Source organism: Somniosus microcephalus, chromosome 18 (genome assembly GCF_052327205.1).
Source record: "Somniosus microcephalus isolate GS21.2 chromosome 18, FLI_Smic_1.0, whole genome shotgun sequence".
NCBI lineage: Eukaryota > Metazoa > Chordata > Chondrichthyes > Squaliformes > Somniosidae > Somniosus > Somniosus microcephalus.
Window position 1 is genome coordinate 60,221,358 of NC_141004.1, and position 23,810 is coordinate 60,245,167.

General features: G+C 42.3%; 1 protein-coding gene across 3 annotated transcripts in view; it reads left to right on the forward strand.

The window, feature by feature from the left end:
* Positions 1-23,810, forward strand: part of LOC147105315 (homeodomain-interacting protein kinase 1-like) — a 113,086-nt gene that overhangs the window by 7,474 nt on the left and 81,802 nt on the right. For 2 of the 3 annotated variants that reach the window (XM_086011565.1, XM_086011566.1), the window contains exons 2-3: positions 3,768-4,124; positions 11,962-13,045. In XM_086011565.1, coding sequence (XP_085867691.1) covers positions 11,964-13,045 — 1,082 coding nt within the window. In that variant the 5' untranslated portion in view covers positions 3,768-4,124; positions 11,962-11,963. Of the gene's footprint in view, positions 1-3,767; positions 4,125-11,961; positions 13,046-20,067; positions 20,093-23,810 lie in introns of those variants that run through there. The other variant, XM_086011567.1, reaches the window with a different exon arrangement.

Here is a 23,810-nt window from a genome sequence, read left to right on the forward strand (position 1 = left end):
CAGGCTCGAGTGGCCGAATGGCCTACTCCTGCTCCTATTTCTTGGGTTCTTATGTATCAATTTAGTCCCTAGGGTTCCTGCAGGGCATTGCAGTACAAAGAAATTGCAGTATAATGGATCTAAAAATCTCCTGTAGACTCAACACTGAGAGAATTAATAACAACCCTTAACCTTGCTGTACAAACAGTCCAAAGCAAACTACAGGTACATAGTAACTTGAAGACTGAGTCACTTCATCTTTACCCCATCTTCTGCTTGTGTTTTGTTTAAGGTAGTATTTTTGCATAAACAGTGCTGGTGACCTAATTGAGGAGGAACTGGGTGGGAGTCGTTGTTGATGATCTTGTTTATGTTCCAAGCGGCGTGCTGAATCTGCAACAATTTTTAAAATCTTTTTAACCACCATTTTTAAGAAGCTTGGTTGGAATTTACTTGAAGTGTAATGGCAGCAACAGAGGAGCTGGAGGTAGTCATACTAATTTGCCAACTGGCCAGTGCTCTACTATTAATAGTAAATGGGGATTGAAATCTCTCTTTCTGTCTGCAGTTTAAGTTCTAATTGTAATTTATGTAAAGCCAGAAAGGGGACTGACATTAAAATTACTGATTGAAGAACCGAAGCTAAATCGCTGCAATGACCTTATCATTGCTAATTCAGCTCCCTCACCGTTGGTCTCTTAATCTTCCAAATTAGCCTGTTCAATGTCTGCTCTTCTATTTAAGATAATGCTAAAATTCCCATTGGTGAACTGGGATAATCCCAGTTCTTATCAGCTACGGATACTGCTGATGCACTGTTTTTAAGGGTTATATTGAAATTGACGCAGCATCTTTGTAGTAATTTCTGAATGGAGGATCTGCAAAACTGCTTTTTAGGACATGAAGCTAGGATTGCTGTCAAACAAATGTAATTCTTCTGTTGGTAATATAGTAAACAAGATAATTATGTAAATGCCCCAAACCTCCTTTGTGTATATAATAGTTATAAAGCTTCATAAATATTTTGCAATATTGAGGAGGAGACCTGTGATTTGTCAAGGTTTTTGCAATCAGTAGGGTTTGGAGCAATGCTGGGAAATTCCACTCTTCACTAGTTAGTGCAAGTTACCGCCTATCTTTTGACAGTAGGAAACAAAGCAACACATTAACTTGCAAATAACATGAGCATTCTTATTTCTCCAACTCCAAAACGTCATATTTCTTTCTCTGCATCTGATCTTTGTTTTGTTACAGCTCTTCCATAATATATACACTAATTGGTGTGCTGAGGACACGATCGAAATTCAGCAGTTGAGTTCTCAAGGCTCCTCTTGTCTTATAGTGACTGGTACAACGGGAGCATTCTAAGGCCTCTGGACCGTCAGCTATGTCCTACTAGTACAGGAAACTTTGTGATATCCGGGACCGGCGTGTTGCCGATCTATCAAAACTGCCGACATACAAAGTTAATGTTGAAGCATACGGAGGTTTTCATCTCCGTATCTGACAACAAACACTGTTGCTTAGCAACAGCTTCTAAAGAGGCAGCTGCAAGCGTCTCTAGCTGAAGCTGTTGCTATAGCTACAGACCTTGCAGTGGCTGACTGGGGGGGAAAAAAAAACGAGATCTAAAAAAACTTACAGAAAACGGCTCCTGATTTTTGCCGTTAGATCGAGTATTCCGGACATACAACCTCCGGATAAACCAAAGTTTCCTGTATTACTGTTGAAGTGTTCTTTTCACCATATACTGGGACCATATCTACTGTATATAGCTGCATTCAACTGGGAAAACAGGCTTTTAAAATGTTATGTTAAGAATAGAAGCTGATAAAATTACGAAGCTGTTTAATCGGTTTCAGGAACGTCATTTAGTCACCAGACTAAAGTATATTGAATCACAAAAATTGATACTGTCCTTTGCATTGTCCTATATGGCACTTTTGTCATCTTAAAATGATATGAAACTTCAAGCCATGTTTTGGCTTGAAGGATAGATAATATATCCTTTCTATAAGTTTTTTTATTGCACTTATAAAACTTTATTTAGCACATTCATAAAGTTTAATTGCATCTCAGTTAAAAGTTTATTTAGCACATCCGTATCTCAGTTTTCTCCTGTCTTCACTCTGTACTGGGTTTTGTTGCATTGAATCTGTTTTTTTACTGTAGTTGACTTGGTAACAATGGCGTGTTGCCCATTTTCAAGATTCATAAATGTTCATTTGCTCAAAGTTGCAAAAGCAGTTTTGATGCCATGGTGCATGTGCTGTTAATGCAGAGTCTTGCAGACTATGCCAGCTTGGTTGGGAACTTCTCAAATGCTCCAGTCAGAGGCACCAGATGAAACGACCATTTGTATAGTCAACACCGTAGTATTCAGGGGTCATGAATAAACAAGTAAATTGGCTGTACATAATTCCCATGCTCCTGGCTGTTTTAGTCTTCTCGATTTGTAAGCAGTTTTAATCAATGCAGTCTTTAAGGCTGCGACGCTTCAGAACACTGTTGTGGGTGTGTCTTCAAAGCTAGTCGTCTAAGAACAGTGTGACTATGCACTTGCTGCTTTTTTCAATCTTTATTCTGCCTGAAACACCGGACAAAAGAGTTTGAGGAAAAGTTAGATTGGAAAAGCCTATTCGACACATTGACGCTCATCTCTCTGGTACTCCAGCTTACCCAGCCTAGCAGTATTTGGAATGTCCTTAATGTCTTTGACTCTTCTACTTTACCTGGTAGTTTGATTGAAATGCTAATCACTTTTTAAATAAATAAATCATTTCTGATATCTCTTAATTGTCAGTTTAGCTTAGTTGGTATGACATTCAACTTTTAAGTCAGCAGGTAGTGGGTTCAAATAATCTCGATTGATACCAAGCCAGTGCATTTATAAGGTGCTGTTCTTCAGAGGAGACATTAAACTGAGACCCTTTCTGCTTTTTCAATGGTTCAAGCAGATGTTAGAGATTCCATAACTCTGTTCAAAGAGAAGGGAGTTCTCTGGTATTCTGGTCAAAATTCCTCCCTCAACCAATACCACAGAAACATTTAGCTCATTCATCTCATTGCGTTTGTGGAACTTTTTGCCTCTCGCCTCCCTGAGCGCGCTCAATGCATGTGTTTTTTTTTTGAAGCATAGTGGCCAAAATTGTATATAGTATTTCAAGTTATTTGTGACCAGTACATTATAAAGCCTCAGTATAATCTGTGTGTGGTTATAGTATAACACTATTGTCATGATTGAAAATGGAAGTGCTGACCATCTGAACTCGTACAGTTACTATTGCACAGTTAACCAATCAGCATCCTTTTTTTTTTGGAAATGAAATTAAAGTTCTCAGTATTTGCGGGGAGGGGGTAATCATCTTGTACACAGCACCTAGGCAAAAGTTTTTGTGTTAGGGTTGTAGCTATCTGGTACCAGAATAAAAAAATTTCTAGTGTCAAGCATTTTGATGTGCATCTTCCCAGTGTGGGTAGCTGATAATGTTGTCGTAGCTGGCCAACTCTCTCAAAAGGGAGGAATGAGTCAGAGGGAAAATGAAAGTAAGCAAAATAGTGACAAACATTAGAAAATTGTCCAGAAAAGTTACACCACATGTAATCATATGTAAATGAGCAGCGAGTGTGGAATTACCTTGAGCAACTGTTATAAACAGATGTTGAGCAGTTTGGAAAAGCACTGTATAATGTACAAGTGAGCTATGTAACTTGAGACTGAATCACCATTTTCCTACATAAGGCAGAATTTATAGATGTTTAATAAAGGTTTTCTTGTGTTTACACAGGTTTCTACTGGAAAGTGGGGCAGACTGATCTTGGTGACTTCAAGAGAATTGTGCGGAAGCTGAATTGTGCGGAAGCTGAAGTAACCTTTTGTATAGTTCTGGAACCATCATTCATAAGGAAGGACTCACTGCTGTGTTGGAGGAGTTGTAGTTGCTTACACAAGAAGCTGCTTTGGAGGTGGAGTCGCTTGGATTGGAAACCGTGCTTGTGGGGAAGTATTTGTGCTGGGGAACTGATCTGGGAGAAAACTGGCTGGTGTGGAAGGATTTGAGGACTGGAGAAAGTCTGGCTACTACAGGAAGTTTGTGAGAAGAGCTGCTGGTGGAGTGTGGTGGCGTGATTGCTGCTTATACAAGGTGGGTGTTCTTCCCTAATGTGAGCAGTTTTATTTTGTTAGTTTGTGTATTTCTAAGGGGCCAGTATATTAAGATAGGAGGGTAGTCAAAGATCTCTGGTGGGAACGGGCAAGGAATTTACAGTAACTGAATGTTGTGTGAGATGGCAATGAACGAAGAGCTGCATATAATGGTACTGCTCGACTCCCATGCTGATGTAGGACAGAGGTAACGCTGTTTTTATAATAATTATATAACCTATAATGTATTATTCTGTAGCTTTGTCTAATTTTGTGTGCCCTTTACACGAGGAGTTTTGCTGTGCCATGCTCAGGTCAATAAGACATTGATTGTGCTGAACAAACATTCCAATCAATTGGAGTTTACACTGACTTTATCTTAATTATTAAGTGCAACGCTTGAAGTCTGAACATATTTTCTATGCCTTTCTCTGTTCCATTAGATGGTGATTGCTTTTAGATTCTCTCTGCAATTAAAGGTCAGGCTGGCTACTTTTTTTTTTTAAGTGTAACACGCACACTCAGCACCTGAGAAATTATAAATGTGTCTGAAAGCTCTGATATGTTTGAAATAACAACTGAAAATGCTCAAAACACTCAGCTGGTCAATGAGCACCTGCCTGGTTAATGCTGAAGTGTCCAAACTGTGGTCCTTATTCCTGGCAGCTCAAACAACTTTTTTTTTTTTAAATTTGCTCATTTTTTAATTCATTTGTTTGTTTGTTTATTTTAATTTTGAGGACTTGGAGATTGAGAAAAAAAGTTGTTGGTTCTGTTGCATTATCAGTGGCTAAATCTTAAATCGAAACATCAAGATGTGTTGGTATCTGCAGCTGGCAATGCATGTAAATTAACAGGCACATTACTTTGAACGTTATAATTTCAACTTTATGTATGGTCCATGAGGGTGTGTGGTAAGCACCTAAGTGGTCTACAAAGAAAAACGCTTGGATACTCCAAAGCTCATGGGGGAAACCTTTAAATTAAAAACAGTCAGAAGTTCTGTAAGGAGTTGAAGTAGACCATTTGACCTGTTGAGTCTGCTCCTAATTTTACTAACCATGGCAGCTCTTCATACCAGTTCTGTGCCTTTCACAATATACATTAATACCCTGACTGTCTACTTCTACAGATCCAAAGTAAAAGTTAATGTGTTCCACATTATTATAATTTTTTGTGGATTCCCTTTTAATTGGCATAGCTCAAATTGAAAAATGGTGTCCCCTTGTTCTACATTCCCAATAGTCACCATTCCGAGACTTTTATTTCAACTCTCTACCCAAACTATTTCCTGTGCATGCCGCATGGCTACCCAATTCTTTGAGCTTCAATTTTAGCTAGCAGTCTCGTGTGTGGAACCTTATCTAATAAATCTTTATACATGATACCCCTTGATACTCCTTTATCTGCCACCTCAGTGACTGTCAAAAAACAACAATTTGATTAGTTAGAATTATTCACTTACCTGTCACAAACCATGCTGATTCTCACTAATCAGCTCGCTCACTCTGTCCCCGATGATGGATTCTAGCAACTTTCAAAGTATTACAAAGTAATTCCTTCCAGTTATTTACTCACTTAGAGTAACTTGGTTTGCCCTTTCCTTTTCTGTGTAAAAGATTGGCGTTTGCTGCCTTTTAATTCTTTGATACTATCTGTGAATTGTTTTTTTAAGATTATGCATTTCATTTTTCTGCACTCTCCCTATTCCTGGCACTAGGCAGAGACAGCCTAGGAGCAGTTTTTCTTGTTCCAGGCCATTAACATTGACTCCGGACCCCATGAAGTGTCATGGCTTCAGGTCAAGCATGGGCAAGAAAACCTGCTGGTTACCATCTACCACCCTCCCTCAGCTGATGAATCAGTACTCCTCCATGTTGAATACCACTTGGAAGACGCACTGAGAGTAGCAAGGGCACAGAATGTACTCTGGGTGGGGGACTTCAATGTCCATCACCAAGAGTGGTTCGGTAGCACCACTACTAACCGAGCTGGCCGAGTCTTGAAGGATATAACTGCCAGTCTGGGCCTTCGACAGGTGATGAGAGAATCAACACGAGGGGAAAAACCTACTGGACCTTGTCCTCACCAATCTATCTGTCGCAGATGCATCTGTTCATGGCAGCAGTGACCGCCGCACAGTCCTTGTGGAGACGAAGTCCCGTCTTCACACTGAGAACACCCTCCATCGTGTTGTATGGCACTACCACCGTGCTAAATGGAATAGATTCAGAACAGATCTAGCAGCTCAAAACTGGGCATCCATGAGGTGCTGTGGGCCATCAGCAACAGCAGAATTGTATTCCACCACAATCTGTAAACTCATGGCCCGGCATATCCCTCACTCTACCATTACCACCAAGCCAGGGGACTAACCCTGGTTCAACAAGGAGTGTATAAGAGCATGCCAGGAGCAGCACCAGGCGTACCTAAAAATGAGGTGCCAACCTGGGGAAGCTGCAACACAGGACTACATGCATGCTAAAAAGCAGAAGCAGCATGCTATAGACAGGGCTAAGCGATCCCACAATCAACGGATCAGATCAAAGCTCTGCAGTCCTGCCGCATCCAGTCGTGAATGGTGGTGGACCATTAAACAACTAACGGGAGGAGGAGGCTCCATGAATATCCCCATCCTCAATGATGGTGGAGCCCAGCACGTGAGTGCACAAGACAAGGCTGAAGCGTTTGCAACCAACTTCAGCCAGAAGTGCCGAGTGGATGATCCATATTGGCCTACTCCCGAGGTCCCCATCATCACAGAAGCCAGTCTTCAGCCAATTTGATTCACTCCATATGATATCGAGAAACGGCTGAGTGCACTGGATACAGCAAAGGCTATGGGCTCCGACAATATCCCGGCTATCGTGCTGAAGACTTGTGCTCCAGAACTAGCCGCGCCTCTAGCCAAGCTATTCCAGTACAGCTACAACACTGGCATCTATCCGACAATGTGGAAAACTGCCCAGGTATGTCCTGTCCACAAAACGCAGGACAAATCCAACCCGGCCAATTACCGCCCCATCAGTCTACTCTCGATCATCAGCAAAGTAATGGAAGGTGCCATCGACAGTGCTATCAAGTGGCATTTCCTCACCAATAACCTGCTCGCTTTGGGTTCCACCAAGACCACTCTGCGCCCAACCTCATTACAGCCTTGGTCCAAACATGGACAAAGGAGCTGAATTCCAGAGGTGAGGTGAGAGTGACTGCCCTTGACATCAAGGTAGCATTTGACCGAGTCTGGCATCAAGGAGCCCTAGTAAAACTGAAGTCAATGGGAATCGGGAGGAAAATGCTCCATTGCAGTCATAGCTAGCACAGGGAAGATGGTTGTGGTGGTTGAAGGTCAATCATCAGGGCCCCAGGACATCGCTGCAGGAGTTCCTCAGGGCAGTGTCCTAGGCCCAACCATCTTCAGCTGCTACATCAATGACCTTCCCTCCAACATAAGGTCAGAAATGGGGATGTTCGCTGATGGCTGCACAGTGTTCAGCGCCATTCACAACTCCTCAGATAATGAAGCAGTCCATGCCCGCATGCAACAAGACCTGGACGACATTCAGGCTTGGGCTGATAAGTACGATAGCAAAATACTGCAGATGTTGGAAATCCGAAATAACAACAGAAAATGCTGGAAAAACTCAGCAGGTCAGGCAACATCCGTGGAGAGAAATTTGAGTTGATGTTTCGGGTCGAACCCTTCTTCAAAAGTTTCGAAGGGTTCGACCCGAAACGTCAACTCAAATTTCTCTCCACGGATGTTGCCTGACTTGCTGAGTTTTTCCAGCATTTTCTGTTATTTTGGGCTGATAAGTGGCAGGTAACATTTGCACCACAGTCATTGCCTGGCACTTCTATCTCCAACAAGCGAGCGTCTAACCACCTCCCCTTGACATTCAACAGCATTACCATCACTGAATCCCCCACCATCGACATCCTGGAGGAGGGGGGTCACCATTAACCAGAAACTTAACTGGACCATCCACATAAACACTGTGGCAACAAGAGCAGGTCAGAGGCTGGGTATTCTGCAGCGAGTGTCTCACCTCCTGACTCCCCAAAGCCTTTCCACCATCTACAAGGCACAAGTCAGGAGTGTGATGGAATACTCTCCACTGCTCCAACAACACTCAAGAAGCTCGACACCTTCCAGGACAAAGCAGCCCACTTGTGTACCATCTACAAGATGCACTGCAGCAACTCGCCAAGGCTTCTTCGGCAGCACCTCCTAAACCCGCAAACTCTTCCACCTAGAAGGATAAAGGCAGCAGGCGCATGGGAACACCACCACCTCCAAGTTCCCCTCCCAAGTCACACACCATCCTGACTTAAAAGTATATCGTCGATCCTTCATCGTTGCTGGGTCAAAATCCTGGAAGTCCCTACCTAACAGCACTGTGGGAGTACCTTCACCACATGGACTGCAGCGGCTCAAGAAGGCGGCTCACCACCACCACCTCGAGGGCAACTAGGGATGGGCAATAAATGCTGGCCTTGCCAGCGATGCCCACATCCCATAAAAAAACATAACCAGAGGGCATGCCCGACAGGGTGCAGCTCTGGCAAAAGGGAAGAGGTTGTAGCGCAGCTGTAGGCCGCAGACCCGCAGCTGTAGGCCGCAGACCCGCAGCTGTAGGCCGCAGACCCGCAGCTGTAGGCCGCAGACCCGCAGCTGTAGGCCGCAGACCCGCAGCTGTAGGCCGCAGACCCGCAGCTGTAGGCCGCAGACCCGCAGCTGTAGGCCGCAGACCCGCAGCTGTAGGCCGCAGACCTACAGCTGCACTCCCAGCTACCAGGCTTGGGCCGTCCAGTGTGAACCTGGTGGAAGCATTTTGAAACCCCCCAGCATCTGGTGGCCCAACAACTACAAGCCGAGTGAAGGGAGGTGGGAGAACAAGAATGCTCCTCCTTAGCTAATTTGCATGTCACTGCTGGGCCTGTGCCTACTTCATGTGCCGGTGCTCTGCCCCCTCTTCCCCCACCCCCAGGGAAAGCTGGAAATCCTGGAGCAGCCTAAAAGGGGCACAGACTCAACGGTACAAGCCTCCAGCCTCTCTTGTCTAAATCTTTTTTTAATGGGCCCACTTCCTTTTCTGTTCTTTTATTCTTGTACTAAAAAGAAACTTAACCTTGGCTACCACCTGCAAGCTTGTTTAATTCCCCCCCATACCTTTTTTTGTTGCTTTCTGTAATCCTGCCAGTCTTCATTCATGTCATTATCTTCGACCTTATATAAGCTCCTTTTGTTTAATACTGATCTAACCATTCTTTTAGAATATGGTTGCATCACCCAGAAGTTTCCTTTTTGCCTTTCAGAGGTATGTACTTGCTTTGTAATCGACAAATTACCTTCCTGAATAGATTTCGCTGCTGGTCTGTAGATTTGCTAACAATTTTCCCCAACTTTTTTTAGTCAATTGCGTCCTCATCCCTTCAGGGTTAGCCTTGTTCAGACTTCAAATGTCACACTTTACAAACTAAAGCTTTAGTTTTTTTTAATCATCCTTTCTGCCTCTTGAAGCCTGATAGTGAATTCACTCGTATTATGGTCGCTATTTCCCATGTGCCTGCTCACTACCCGATCATTAACTATCTTTTGGTTTGTTCTGCAAATCGTCGGGTTGAAGACGCACTGCTTTAGGAAACTATCCTGAACAAATCAAGTAAATCTTGTGCTTGTGCTGTTAGCTCTACCTAATGTATATAAAGGTTAAAATCTCCCATTAATACATTTTCTTGCAGGCCTCCCTAATGTGCATAAATCATTTAAATCATCCCAGTCAGGAGAGCCATAAAATATTCCCACCTGAAACAACTGCTTTTTCCCTTTCAGACGCAAACTAACCCTCTGGGTATTTCTAGCATTTGCAACTTTCCTCTTTATTTCTAATATTGAATGTTTGAATATTGGTTAAATGTAAATCTGATTTTTGATAAGGTATTGATATTGCATTAAAAAAAAATGCATTTTGACGTTAAGAAATGACCATCTCGCTGTCCATGCACTTCGCTAATGAAAATACATCAGTGTGAATTAGCTAAATCAGATGTGAAGGCCAGAACTGATTCCGAAGTGAAGCGGAACGGAACTCTGACTCCCTCCTCCAGGGAGTCTCACTCAGTTTTGTTGTGGTGTCATGTTATTGGATTCAGACTGCATTTACACTGTGACTCCGTGCATCTCGGCAAAGCAAAACTGCTTCATGCTGGTGCTACAGATGTATTGTAAATGCACTCTTGATGGAAATGGTACCTAATCTATAGGAGCTCAGAAAATGTTCATTGTGTGTTGGGTAATTGCATTTTTGTTGTATAGCAGCAAAGTACTGTAGGCAATCTCCTCAGGAGGTACTAGAGAGAGAGGTAATAGCAAATGAACTAATGTTTCCACTGTTTGTTTTGAAATGGAGAAGCAGCAACATATTTCTACTGGTGTAAGAAACTTTTCTCCCTTTCTGATATGGCTCCATAGGAATTTTCAGCCTTCCAATAGTTCACCCATTCTTCATATGTGAATCTAGATTAATGGGGGAGAGGAGGCAGCATTGTATTGGACACAATCCTGACATTTACATACATGCCCTTTCCAGAAAGGGTCATTGGAAGAATTTCAGCCCCTGCTCCAGAGCGCTGAAGTATCCTCTCCACCACTGTCCTGTCTTACGATCAGCAAGCTCAGTGCTGCTCAGTTCTGCTTTGTACGATTCAGTTCTACTCCACACAGTGCATGTAGCACTGAATCGCTAAAGTTTATTTTTCCTTTTTCTTTCTTTCGCACAGTTTTCTCACCGCTAAGGATACTGCCTCCAGCTGAGTTATGACTCCGAGTGCTGGCAGGGCAATGGTACCTCAACCAAGTAACCATCCTTCGTGTGTGAGCTTAAAGAATGTTTTGTCAGCAGGCTGCATGACGGGTGGAGGCAGCACATCTGATTTCAATTCTGTCCTTAGTGGATGCCCATACACAGGTGTTTTTCAGCAGTAGTCATTGGAAAGCAATCAGAAGCAGAAGCCCCAATTTTTGATTGTTCTCTGTGGTTTAGATTACTGAGACCAGTTATAGCATCCCACCTGCTACCCTGACTTTGCTGAAAACTCCGTACAGAGCAGAGGTCAAACATCAGACCTTTCGGTCTTTATGGCTTAGTGCTACATCACATGATGCATCTATCACATATTACATTTAGATACTGAGGAATCCAATGTAATAGTTGCAATTGAGTAAAGCTTTTTAAATGCTAACCAGCTAAAAATCCATAGGTCGCATTCTGATTTGTAAGTTACTAAAATGTGAAACCTATATATGGCCATCTTTCTTCTGACAAATGTCACTGCAGCATATTTCATTAAGAAAGTTCCTTTTGGCTCTTTGGAGGAGCTTTATGACTTATTAACTTCAAAAAGACATTTGCTGAGTAAATATATAGTGAATAGCATTTAACACTGAATATATTTAGATCTACAGTAATGCCTCCTTTTGAAGTGTTTTAGAACAAAATTCACCTCCTAAAAGCACTTTATTTTGGTCAATTTTAGGAATGTGTCCAAATATTTGAATATTGCACTTGTTACCAGTTTTAATAGAAAAGGTGAATAGTGTTCTTTTAATAGCAGTGCAGTAAACACTTCATTCTAGCCACCTGTTGAATAAACACGGCCATAATCACTTTTTTTCTGGTCTATGGGTTGCTTGTAACCAGAAGGGAAAATTTGTTTGAGAATTTTTAATTTTAAGGGCTGTATTCATCAAGGTCGTCAACTATCAATGTCATGCTAGCTACAATTCTGTGCCCATGAAGAGCTCGCTTATAAACGGATTGTCTTTATTTTGACAGGTATGGCCTCACAACTGCAAGTGTTTTCACCAATGTCAGTAAAGTCCAGTGCCTTTTGCAGCGTGAAGAAATTGAAAGTGGAGCCCTCCAACTGGGATGCAACGACGCAGGGCTGCACAAAACATTACAATCCGAGCAAGAATCCACCAGTGACTCAAATCCAAGCAAACCTGCCCCATCAGGCACCGAGCAGCTTAGTGGTTTATGACCAGACTTTACACCTCGCCACCTCTGGGCTGATCCCAGTTACGAGCGCTGACGGCGGGACCTGCAGGGCGGCCCTGTCTGTGGGGTCGTCCAACGGAGTGCAGAGCTTGACGCGCAGAAGCACCGTGACGTTGTTGGATACCTATCAAAAATGTGGCCTGAAGAGAAAGAGTGAGGAGATTGAGAGCAGTGGCAGCGTGCAAATAATTGAGGAACACCCACCTCCGATGCTTCAGAACAACACTGGCAGGACTGCGGTGGGTACTACTGCCACCACATCAGCTGTAACCTCAAAGAATGGCAGTTCCACCAATGAAGGGGATTATCAGCTGGTGCAACATGAAATACTTTGTTCGGTGACCAGCAGTTATGAGGTGTTGGAGTTTCTTGGCCGTGGCACTTTTGGGCAGGTGGTGAAATGCTGGAAAAGGGGCACCAATGAAATTGTAGCTATCAAGATTTTGAAAAACCATCCCTCCTATGCACGGCAGGGGCAGATTGAGGTGAGCATTTTAAATCGGCTGAGCACCGAGAATGCTGACGATTACAACTTTGTCCGGTCCTATGAGTGCTTTCAGCACAAGAATCATACCTGCTTGGTCTTTGAGATGCTGGAGCAGAACCTGTATGACTTCCTCAAACAAAACAAGTTCAGTCCTTTGCCGTTGAAGTATATTCGACCCATCCTGCAGCAGGTGGCCACGGCCTTAATGAAACTGAAGAGCCTTGGTCTAATTCATGCGGATCTGAAACCAGAGAACATCATGCTGGTGGATCCAACCCGTCAGCCCTATCGGGTGAAGGTCATAGACTTTGGTTCAGCCAGTCATGTTTTAAAAGCAGTCTGTTCCACATATTTGCAGTCTCGGTATTACAGGTTAGTGTGATGTTCTCCTACTTTTCTTGGAGCATTTATCATGTTCTTGCAGCAGTTGTAGAGTACTGATTGTGGTAATTCAATGACTAAACCAAATTGATTAAAATAAAATCTGTATATGGGGGGATTTTAAGTGGAAGTGGGTTGTATCAAACCCCCTGCTTCCCACCTTCGACGTCACCAATTTGAGGCCTGGGCTATTTTAACTCCCGGGCCTCATTTATATCCCACTAGATATAAATTCATTTATCCAGTGCTCCCATTGGGGAACTATACTCAGAGCATGGGTTGGAGATGAGGCGCACCATTGCATCACCAATTCTCCAATCTGTGTGCCTTTTGAGTGAATTGATGCCCATATATCTGCACTTAAATTTTGGCAGTAAAATGAATGTTTCCCCTCTTTCACTGGGGTGATTTCAGAGTGAGAAGTATTGCGATCCAGTCTATGACCTCATCAGTGGAACATGAAAACAGTTGTTGGGCAGCAGAAAGATTGTCAACTAAGTAAATACAGTCTCCACCACTTAAAACATCCACGCTTAAAACTGGCAGTCGCTTATATCGGCCAAAAAGCGATAACCATTATCCATTTGCATTAACACCAATTTCAGAGTTTCCAGTTATAACGTCTTAAGTGCTCTGTTTATTTTGGGCAGAAACAACAGTGCTTACTTACTAGTTTGCTCAACCAGCACACTAGACTAGCACTAACCACATTAGATCAAACTAGAGCAGGAGTGTTAGCTGCTCACTGATTTGAAGGAGTGAATAAAACAAATCCGTATTAAAGCGGTGGAGCTACATACTCGGGCACCGCTTGAATTTCAAGTTAATGCAAATTGATGATGTGCAGGAAATACAGAGCCCCCAAAATTCTGACTGTTCTGAGAGGTCAAAGATTGGTAGGTATGTTTTAACATGCTTCGGCTTTTTACACTGCTGACGCTTTTATGTGATATAAGCCTACAGTGATGGTAACGCTCACAGTTAAAGTGGATACCAGATATGATTGGATAATGAAAAGCTGGAGATCAGAACCATGTATTCTCAGGGGTGGTAGAGATGGGTGCAATATTTCCTCTGAAGTAAAAGGTTTTATGGCTTTGGTCTCTGACAAAGGGAACTATTTGTACTTTACAAAGGTCAACAATATGGCAAATTCTGAGGCAGCAGGGGTCCTAGTTTATGTAAGACTTGGCAGAGCACTTCAGGATATGAACTATGAGGGAGCAGAATGCCTCAGTCATAAACATATCCGCCTTGATAATGCATTTTCAGAAAGACCTGATTGATGCAGTAAGAAACCATATGAAAGTCTGTTAAATGTTATTCCGGCCATCATGTTCACACGAACGCACCCGCTATAAGTGGCGGGGACTGGAATCTGGATTATTAATTGCCTGCTATTTATGCTTATTTTGATTGTTAAAACCCTGAGAGCTACACCGATAAAGAAGCTGCTCCCTTTATATGTAAAACAAATATGCATCAAGGTGTGGTGTAATCTTTCCCAACACCCTTGTAACCATTCACTAGTTGTCAAACTAAACAGCGTACTTTAACTTGGGAATTTTAAGAAACTGTTCTCATTAGCAAGCTGCTTCTATAAAATGTTTTCACAAAATTACATTTAGCAAGTTTGAAATGTGGAACAAATTCCATAACAGGTTAAATAATTTGATCAGTCAAGGATGTCCAAGTATATTTGCCTCTAGTCCAGGATATAAATTTAGGCAGTGGATTGAGGGGGCTGTGTATTAACAAATCAACATTTCCCAAGTGCTTTGGCCACAACAGTTCTGGCCAAAGAATATCAAACACAAACCACTTATTTTTCAGGTTTAGATTTAAAAATGAATTTAAAAAAAGTCAGTTGCAACCTTTTGGTAGCTAGTATATTTCAGCCAACCAGGGATGCAGCACCGAATTGGTTTTGTATGCGGTTTGCCAAATGTTTTTCTGCTCTGCTACCTCTCAGAAATACCTCACTCGTTTGGGATATGACTATTCTGGTGATTTTACCCATTTGGTATTTCCCTCTTGGAGCTCCTCCAGGTTTTTGTAAAGATATGTCTAAACTCGCCCCCCCCCCCCCCCCCTCCTCAAATAAGTTTGCAGTGCTGTTGCTTTGTACAGAAATCTGCACTTTCATCTGCAAGCAAGGGGAATGGGGGAAGGAAAGGACATTGAAGCATTCTAACCATGAAGAGAATTTGTTCCCAAATCTTGTTTACACAGACCAGAGTTAAGATGTAATCTTGTAAGATTTAATTCTATTCAGAGGTTAAATTCTCTGAGCTATCAGGGGAGGGAAAATAACTCCCAACTCCCTTTCCTTGTAAAATGTTTATTCGTTGCACTTTTTTGGGGCACCACTATTGCAGATTAGGTTATTTTTGAGATGACTCTTCAGTGCGTACAAATGTGAATTTAAAAACTTAAATTCAAAACCAGCATTTGCATGTATTATATTCACTTAAGTGGAATAGGTTGCGTGTTTGTGAAGGATTAAGCTGTTCAACCGACGCATTTTACCAGGATTATAGACCAATTGCAGTCATTGTGTGATTTCTATTTAAAAAATGTACTAAGTTGCAGCAAGTTCAAGATAATAACCTGAAGTGTACAATGTGTTCACTGGTTCATGTTACAAACAGTGTCAGGCATCGGGAGGGAAGCTGAAGTAAAGGAAAATACTTGGAGCCTCAAACTGTACTTGCCCATGTTCACACAACTGACATTCTTTCCTTCCCCCAGCATAATTGAGGAACTAGTGTGTGGCGCTCGAGACTCGACTGCACATGGCATTTATGTATATATGTTATTTGACTACATTTAGGGGACGTTTTGTTCATTTTTGCTCTCCATTGCATTCACATAACTATTTATCTGGGGAGCATTTTGTTCCTTCGTTCTTTTCTACCAAGCATTTGCATTGATCATTTTATCCCACAATGTAAAGTTAAACTTCCAAATGTTGTGGGGTTAAAACCTCTGTGACCCACATATACCCCTATACTCAGTGCACTAAAGAGAAGTTGCTGCTTATTTTTTTTATGAAGCTTGATAAAAGTGCCTAACCTGGATGCATTCATTGCTGAATGCTGTATACTAAACTCCGAAATAAAATAAAAAATTGGATATCGGTTGTGATAATCATTGACTATTGTGATTTGATTAAAATGTAGTGACTTGTAATGTGGCGCCTTACTTCCTCATATTATCCCTTTATTTATTTTGGTAGGAAGGATATCTAAGCTTTAGAGAGGGTACAACACAAATTCACCAGGATGTTGCCTGGTAGGAGGAAATCCAATACAAAGAAAGTCTCAAAGTTGGTCTCTTTTTGTTACAACGCCGCAGATTACAGGGAGATATAATAGAAGTTTTTAAATTATGAAAGGCTGGCACAGGGTAGATAGAAGCATGCCTATTTATCTATTGTTTCCAGTAGTTGAGAGGTCAAGAACAAGGAGCCATAGAAACAAGCTTAAATGTGTTAGATTTAAAACCGAGGGCAGAAGAAACTTCTTTACATGGAGTTGTAAAACTGCAGAATTCACTTCCAAGGTTAGTGGTTGGGGCCAAAACTATGTTGGCATTGAAGACTAGATTGGATAGGTGGATGAAGGAAAAGTGGTTAACTGATGTGAAAACAGGGTGGGTAAACCTGATTAGAACTATTTGCTCGCATGGAGGGTAAACGTCGACATGGACTGGTTGTGCCGAATAGCCTGTTTCCACGTTGTAATTTCTATGCATGTCTGAAGAACCAAGTAAAATGGAGAGTTTCAGGGCTAACCTTGTGATGAGTTGGTAAATGGCCTGTAATACTTGACCGTTTAAGAAAAACAAAGGTCAAAGACTTGACCCATGATCTGTGCTAACTTATCTAAGCAAGGCGGTGGCATAGTGCTACAAATAGTCTTGATGTCTTAATTTTGCCAGTCACAATCCAGTGATTCCCCCTCCACCCCCCCCCCCCCCCCCCTCCCCCCACCAAACCTCTGCTGGAAAAGACACGTTTAGATGTTTGGCTGGGACAAGAATAAACTGGATAGTACTCCTCGCAGGTGGATAGCGAGCTGATAAAGAATGATTTACTGAAATGAGCGACACAAAGCTGTGCTTGTGAATCGGTAGTCTCGCATGAATCAACAACAGGAGAACGTGTCTTGCGGAGATTCCAATTAATGTGTAAATTCCAAATTTGGTAAATGTCAAATCTCTCAACGTGGCCCTAAATATCAAGGAGCCGACGAGTGTTGCTACCTTTTACTTTGCAAGAGTTGTTTAAGGCAGTGAATATCTTCTGCTAATGGTCTGCCATTTTCCATCTGACTGTAGCCATCTGTATACTTTTAGAATTGCTAGCCTGTACAGATCTGTTCTGACACTGGGGAAGATCCTGGTTATATTCACGGTCACAATCACAACTTTGCACAAACTGCATCATTTAGATATGTTTAATGGCAAAATCACATTTGCAATTTTGGAGTAACTATATGTGCAGTGTTCCTATTGCCACGTGTGCCTCACAGCATGCACAGGGTCTATTGGCACCAATGGGAGCTTGTACAATACTGAACCATTGCAATATTGAGGTGCAGGAGTGGCCTCATTTCTGAATATTTACATTTAGCTAGACGTCTGCCTACAGAGTGAAAAGTAAAAATACTTACATTTATGATGCTTCCGATCCTGTCAATGTCTCAAGTATCTAGCACAATAAATCACTTATGATATTTAGTGATTATTGTTACATAGGCAAATTGTGCCGGTGTTTTCTAGTTGGCTGAGTGTCAGCTTGGCCCAGGTGGTAATATTCCTGCCTTTGAGTCGGAAGGTTTATGTTCAAGTCCTGCAGTACAGTACTGAGGGAGTGCTGCATTGTCGGAGGTAATGCCGTTCAGATGAAATGGTAAACCAAGGCCATGTCTGCTTGTTGTGGTTTTGGTTGGCATAAAAGATCCCATGTCACTTTTCAAAGAAAAAACAGGAGTACTGTTTGCATTTAGATTAGTGTTCCTCCCTCAGTCAATGCCATTTAATTAAAAAAAAAAAAAAAAAGCCCCGATTAACTGGTTATTCTTCCTGCTTTTTGTGGAATTTGGAATGTGCAAAATGGTAGCTTTGTTGCTTACATAAGCAGTCTTTTTCCCTTTTAAAAGTAATTGTCTTTTGATGTACTTTGGGCTGTTTCTGAATAAATGTGGTAAGACTATAGGTAACTGCAGGTCTCCTAAATACACACTTAATTTGTAATCTTGTTGACGCAATTGTTCAAATTTTAACAATGTATGGGGTTAAAAGTTAATGGTTCTCAGTATTTTCTAGGTTACACTGTAATGAAACACAGACATTTTGTGGTTCTTGCTCATGTTGGGATTTTTTTTGCTGTTGGTTTTTATGATTCTCTATGTACAGCACTTGCATTCAGACTTTCTAACCTATAACTAGGTACTAAAATGCATACGAGTGGCCTACTTGTAACCCAAGGCGAGCAATTACAGATGTGTTCAATTTGCAGGGTGTTTTTTTTGAGCATATGACCAATATGCTTCTGACTGGAAATGAAGCTCGTACTTCTGACTCATGCAGGAAAGTGTGTTTTTGCAACACTTCATCCTGTATACAGTGTATGGTTTGAGCAAGAATGTTTTGAGGTCACAGTTTTGAGTGGTCTTGTACTTTCCATTACACTGCATTATTGTACAGCCACCTCATTCTTGTAACATTAAAACCTTGAAAAAGTCATGTTTCTTTTCCTAGAGAAGTACAGTGTTGTATTTAAAAACCAGACCCATTTAAATAGAACGTGAGAAAACTGTAAGCGTGTGTTGATTGGTTGATTTTTCCTCCCCATTTCCCTTTTTCTGATCTTTTTTCCGAAGAAAACACACCCAGAAGTGCTACACTTTTCCAAAAATTGGTGGGGGGGGGTGGGGAATATTCTAACATATCTGGAGTGTAGGTTTATCTGTGCTTTGCGAGTACGGGAACTCTTTATTGACCGGCGTGGTGTCGGTTTATCAAAAAGTCCGGATTACAGAGAGGTATAGTTAAAAGGTACGAGAGCTCTGTACACAGCAACAAATCCAGGCTTTCCTGTTGCTTAGCAACATGTGCAGGAACCCCGGTTACACAGCCACAGATCCAGGAACGGCCACTAATATGAAGTAAAACTTACCTGAACCTACTCCTGAATTATGCCGGTTAACAGAGCTTTCCGGTTATTTAGGTGCTGGTAAATCGAGTTTCCTGTAACTGACTTTTTGCAAATTATTAAATAAAATTCATAAAAACCTAAAGTTCTTGTTTACAGTTTGCAAAATGCAGGTAATCTCTTAACTTACTTTCCCATGTGATTTCTAACTGACTGGAAAAATGTGCTGGAGTATTGCACAGAAATGTTAGCCACGTGGCAGTTGTTCAGATAAGACTAAGGCACAGAACAATTTAATAATTTTTGAGAAGAGGCAAGAAAAATGATAAAGACCAGCAAAAAATTGCTACCAGCGGTAATTGATTCAAATATTAGTATTGCATTCGGGACAATACAACTCAACTGTTGGCTAAAGAAACACACCCAAGTTGGCAGGTTCCCAGCTTGAACCTCTGCCTACAATTTCTAGGATTTGATATGATTGACACAAAGATTAGCCATTCTCAGAGCATGCCAGGAATTGCCATTTGTAAGTCCTGTCCCTTTTTAGTAGAAAATTACTGGATGAAAACCCCAGGCAAACCATTTTGAGTAACTGTAATTTTATTTGTACGAAACACCAGAACCAGGTAAAGCATGAAATCAACTTTTCTAAGGTAATTTTGAAAGTAAAAATGTGTGTAATATATATTACCAGATGCGTTGATAGTCCAGAAAGAGCTGGACATTAATACAGTTGAGGAGAAAACTGGCAAGTGGGAAAAGAGTCTGAGCAGGATCCTTATTTTTTGCAATGTATTCTAAATCATTACGTTGTTTTATTTAGTTTTTTTGAACAGTGATTTTGGAAGGACTGCAACATTAATCAAGATTGGAAGGTGATTCTCAATGCAAGTTCTGAATTTAAATGTTTACATTTATCTTTTACAAGTTATTCTAAATGTTTAGTGCTTTTCTAATAGAAAAACATTGCAAGGTACTTCAGAGGCATAATCGGACAAAGATGGACCCTGAGGTAAAGAAGGAGACATTAGTAGGGGTGACCAAATGCTTGATCAAAAAGGTGGGTTTTAGGGACGGTCTTAAAGGAGAGGGAAGTAAGGAGGTGGAGGGAAATCAGAGAATGGGCCTAGATGGCTGAAAATATGGCTGCCAGTGGTGAAGCGAAGCGAGGGGACGATGCACGAGGCCAGAGTTCTTAGGTGGAGGCGTGGGAGTGTAGAGCTGGAGTAAGGTGAGGTAAGGCTATGAAGGGATTTAAACACTGGGATGAAAATTTTAAATTGGAGGATAGGGAGCTAATGTAGATCAGCAAAGACAGGAGTGATGGGACTCGATACGGGATAGAATACAGACAGCAGAATTCTGGATATGTTTATGGAGGATAGGAGTATGGTCAGGCGGGCATTGAAATAGTCGAATCTGGAGGTGACAAAAGGATGGATGAGAATTTCAACAGCAGGTGGGCTGAAGCAGGCACTGTTATAGTATGGAAATAGGTGATCTTTGTGATGGAGAGACTGTTATGAACAGTCTAGCTCAACCTGAGAGACAGTGACCAAGCAGGGGTATGGAATAAATCATGGGTGCAGAGTTTGTGGTGGGGGGGGGGGGGCCTTAGACAATGGCTTTGGTTTTCACGCTATTTAACTGCAGATAATTGTGGCTCATCCAAGACTGAATGTTGGGCAAACGGTCCAACAACAGAGGCAGTGGTCGTGAGAAGTGGTGGAGTGGTAGAGCTCGATGTCGCCAGCATTCATGCGGAAGCTAGCCCCATGTCTTCCAATGATGTTGCCAAGGGGAAAACATGTAGCTGAGGAGGGGAGGCAAGGGTAGATCCTCGGGGGACTCTAAGATAAGGATGCAGAGGCATGAAATGGAGGCATTGCTGGAGATGCTCTGACTGCAGTTTTATAGGTGAGAGTAGAACCAAGTGAGGCCAGTGCATTGAGCTGGACAATTGATGCGGGGCATTGGAGGAGACTGGCATTGTCTACCATGTCAAAGGTTGCAGAGAGGTTGAGGGCAAGGAGGAAAAATGCACTGCGTGACTTTGATTAGTATTGTTTCAGTGCTGAGCCAGGGGCGGCAACCAGATTGGTGCGATTCAAGCATGGTGTTGCAAGAAGGATGGGCACTGAATTGAGCGGCAACATGTTCAAGAACTTTGGAGAGGAAAAGGAGGTTGGAGATGGGGGTGGAGGGTAATTTGCAAGAACAGAGGAGGGAAGGATAGGTTTTTTGAGGGGGGATTGTTTTGAAAAAGAGGGAGACAGTTTCTAGAGTGGGAACCATTTCGAATGTCAGCTAGCATGGCGGCCAGGAAGGGAAGTTGGGTTGTCAGCAGTTTAGTGGAGTGAGGTCAATGGAGGTGGGTCTCGTGGACAAGATGAGCTCGCAGGAGGGGAGATGGAGAAACTAAGGAAGGATATGAGATCAGTGGTAGGGTTGGGGGGAGGTCTGGCTTGGTGGATAAGGGGCAGAGGCAGTATAGCTGATGGTCTCAATCTTAGTGACATATGGAGTCCATGAGCTTCTCGCACTTGTTGGAAGTAAGGGTTGAGAGGGATTTAAGGAAATGGTTGGCAATGGATAAAAGAAGCTGGGGTTTATCTTTGCTCTCCAGGAGAATCCTGGAGTAATTGGTAGTTTTGATAGACGAGAATCCTGATAGTGCTCGATGTGGTCCAGCCAGATCTGATGTTGGATGGCGAGCAAGTTGTGCATCAGATACACTCAAGTCTGAGTCCCTTGGACTTGAAGAGAAGATGGAGGCTATACTAAGGGGAAATGACCAGGATGGGAGAGTTTTTAGTGGACAAGGGCATCAAAGGCGGAGGTGAGGAAGTGGTTCTGACTGTTCTTTGAATGCTATTAAGAACAGGAGTGTAGTTCTGCATTGATGCCTTGTTTTCCCTCAACCAGTAATTCATACTTTTTTTTTTAAAACCTTTCGAGCGTGTGCGGCATGTTACTCCTTGCAACTGACCAGGTGGATGGTAACTTAATCTTGATCTCTGCCAGTATCTCCTGTGGGAGGTGCTGGGGAGGAACTCTGGAGTAACTGCATTTATCCTATCCTGAGACAAATCATCTAACCTTTGCTCAAAGCCGTGCCAAACCAAAGTGGTTGAGAGCAAGAACTTGATGACATTCGATCAGATCTGTATTCCACCACCCCATGCTTCTATATGTGATGGTGTTCAAGTGCGAAACTCAAATCTGTTAATATTTCTTGTAGGATCAAGCAGTTTGACAAAATTGTGACATTAAATGTTGTAAAATCTACGTACTTCATTTGTATGCTAATCGTCAATATGTTTTGCATAATTACTTAAAGAAAATTGGCAGAGTGCAGGTGAAATTGTTTTGCAGTATAAATGGAGTGGTTTCGCAAAGATATATCTTTTGAATACTTAGAGCCACATCCTGAATATAACTGAGCATAAACAAACTTGCAAGTAGGTTGCATTGCATTTGCCTTACTAGGATATTGAATTTAGCTAAAGTAATACAGTATTATTGATGAAGAAACAACTTTAAAAAAAATCTTGCTTACTATTCACCTCTGAATTCCCTAGACCAAACTATTTGACTTGTTCTCAGGCCTCTGCCAATGCTGCTTTTGAGCTAACTTGGGATGTGCATAGTCCACTTCTTCTTAGCACCATACCCCAATTTGAGATAAGCTTGCTGTGTGAAACCATCAGTCTGCCTGTGGTACATTAATGCCCTGTTGCACCACACTGGTATGTGCAAAGATTGCCTTCACGTTCATACATTTCAAAATGTAGAAAAACTGTCGTTTTCTGATACGTTATAAATATTCACGAGTGTAATGCTTGTTTTTGCTCTCTATGCTGCTGCCATGAGGACTCGGAATTAAAGCTGCAGGACCAGTAGATGACTGACAAAATTACTACCGTCATTTAAACTAAACAGGTGGCCTAGAGGCAGTTTGTCTAAAGCCTTCACAAAAGAGTCTTGTTTATACAACATTGTGGCTGCTTCAGCGACATTGCTGCCATAGTACCAAATTGCAGCAGTCTCTCTGCTATGGATTCATGCTCACTAGAAACTAGGTTGAGACTCATGATTTAGGATCCTTGGAGAGCAGATGCAGATACTGCTTGGATTCCAACCTTCATTAAGCTAAAAGGTGAAAGGTGCACTAAAATTCCCTACGCCACCTAGTCCTTACTTTAAAAAAAAAAGTAAGTACAGGTCCCTCAGTAGTTCACTGGATAAAGCCAACATGTAACTAAGCCATACAGACCAGAGGGTCCCAGGTCAATTTCCTGGTCTCTACTAACTTGGCTGATCTCAGCACAGTGGCAGTAGAGATTCTACAACTGACCTCAATAACCCGGGGGGGGGGGGAGGGGGGGGCGTGCGGCAGGGAAATTGGCTAAGATTCCAATTCCTGATCGCATCCAAATGATCTGTGCTAGGAAGTGCACGTGTGGTCCTCGAGTGAGCACGGGATTGGGCCGGCTTTGATATCCTGCAAATGCTCACTCTGTCTTGGGTGCCAAAGGACATGCAGCAACTGTGGATACGCGCAGTCCACATCTTAAAAGGAGGAGGGAGGGG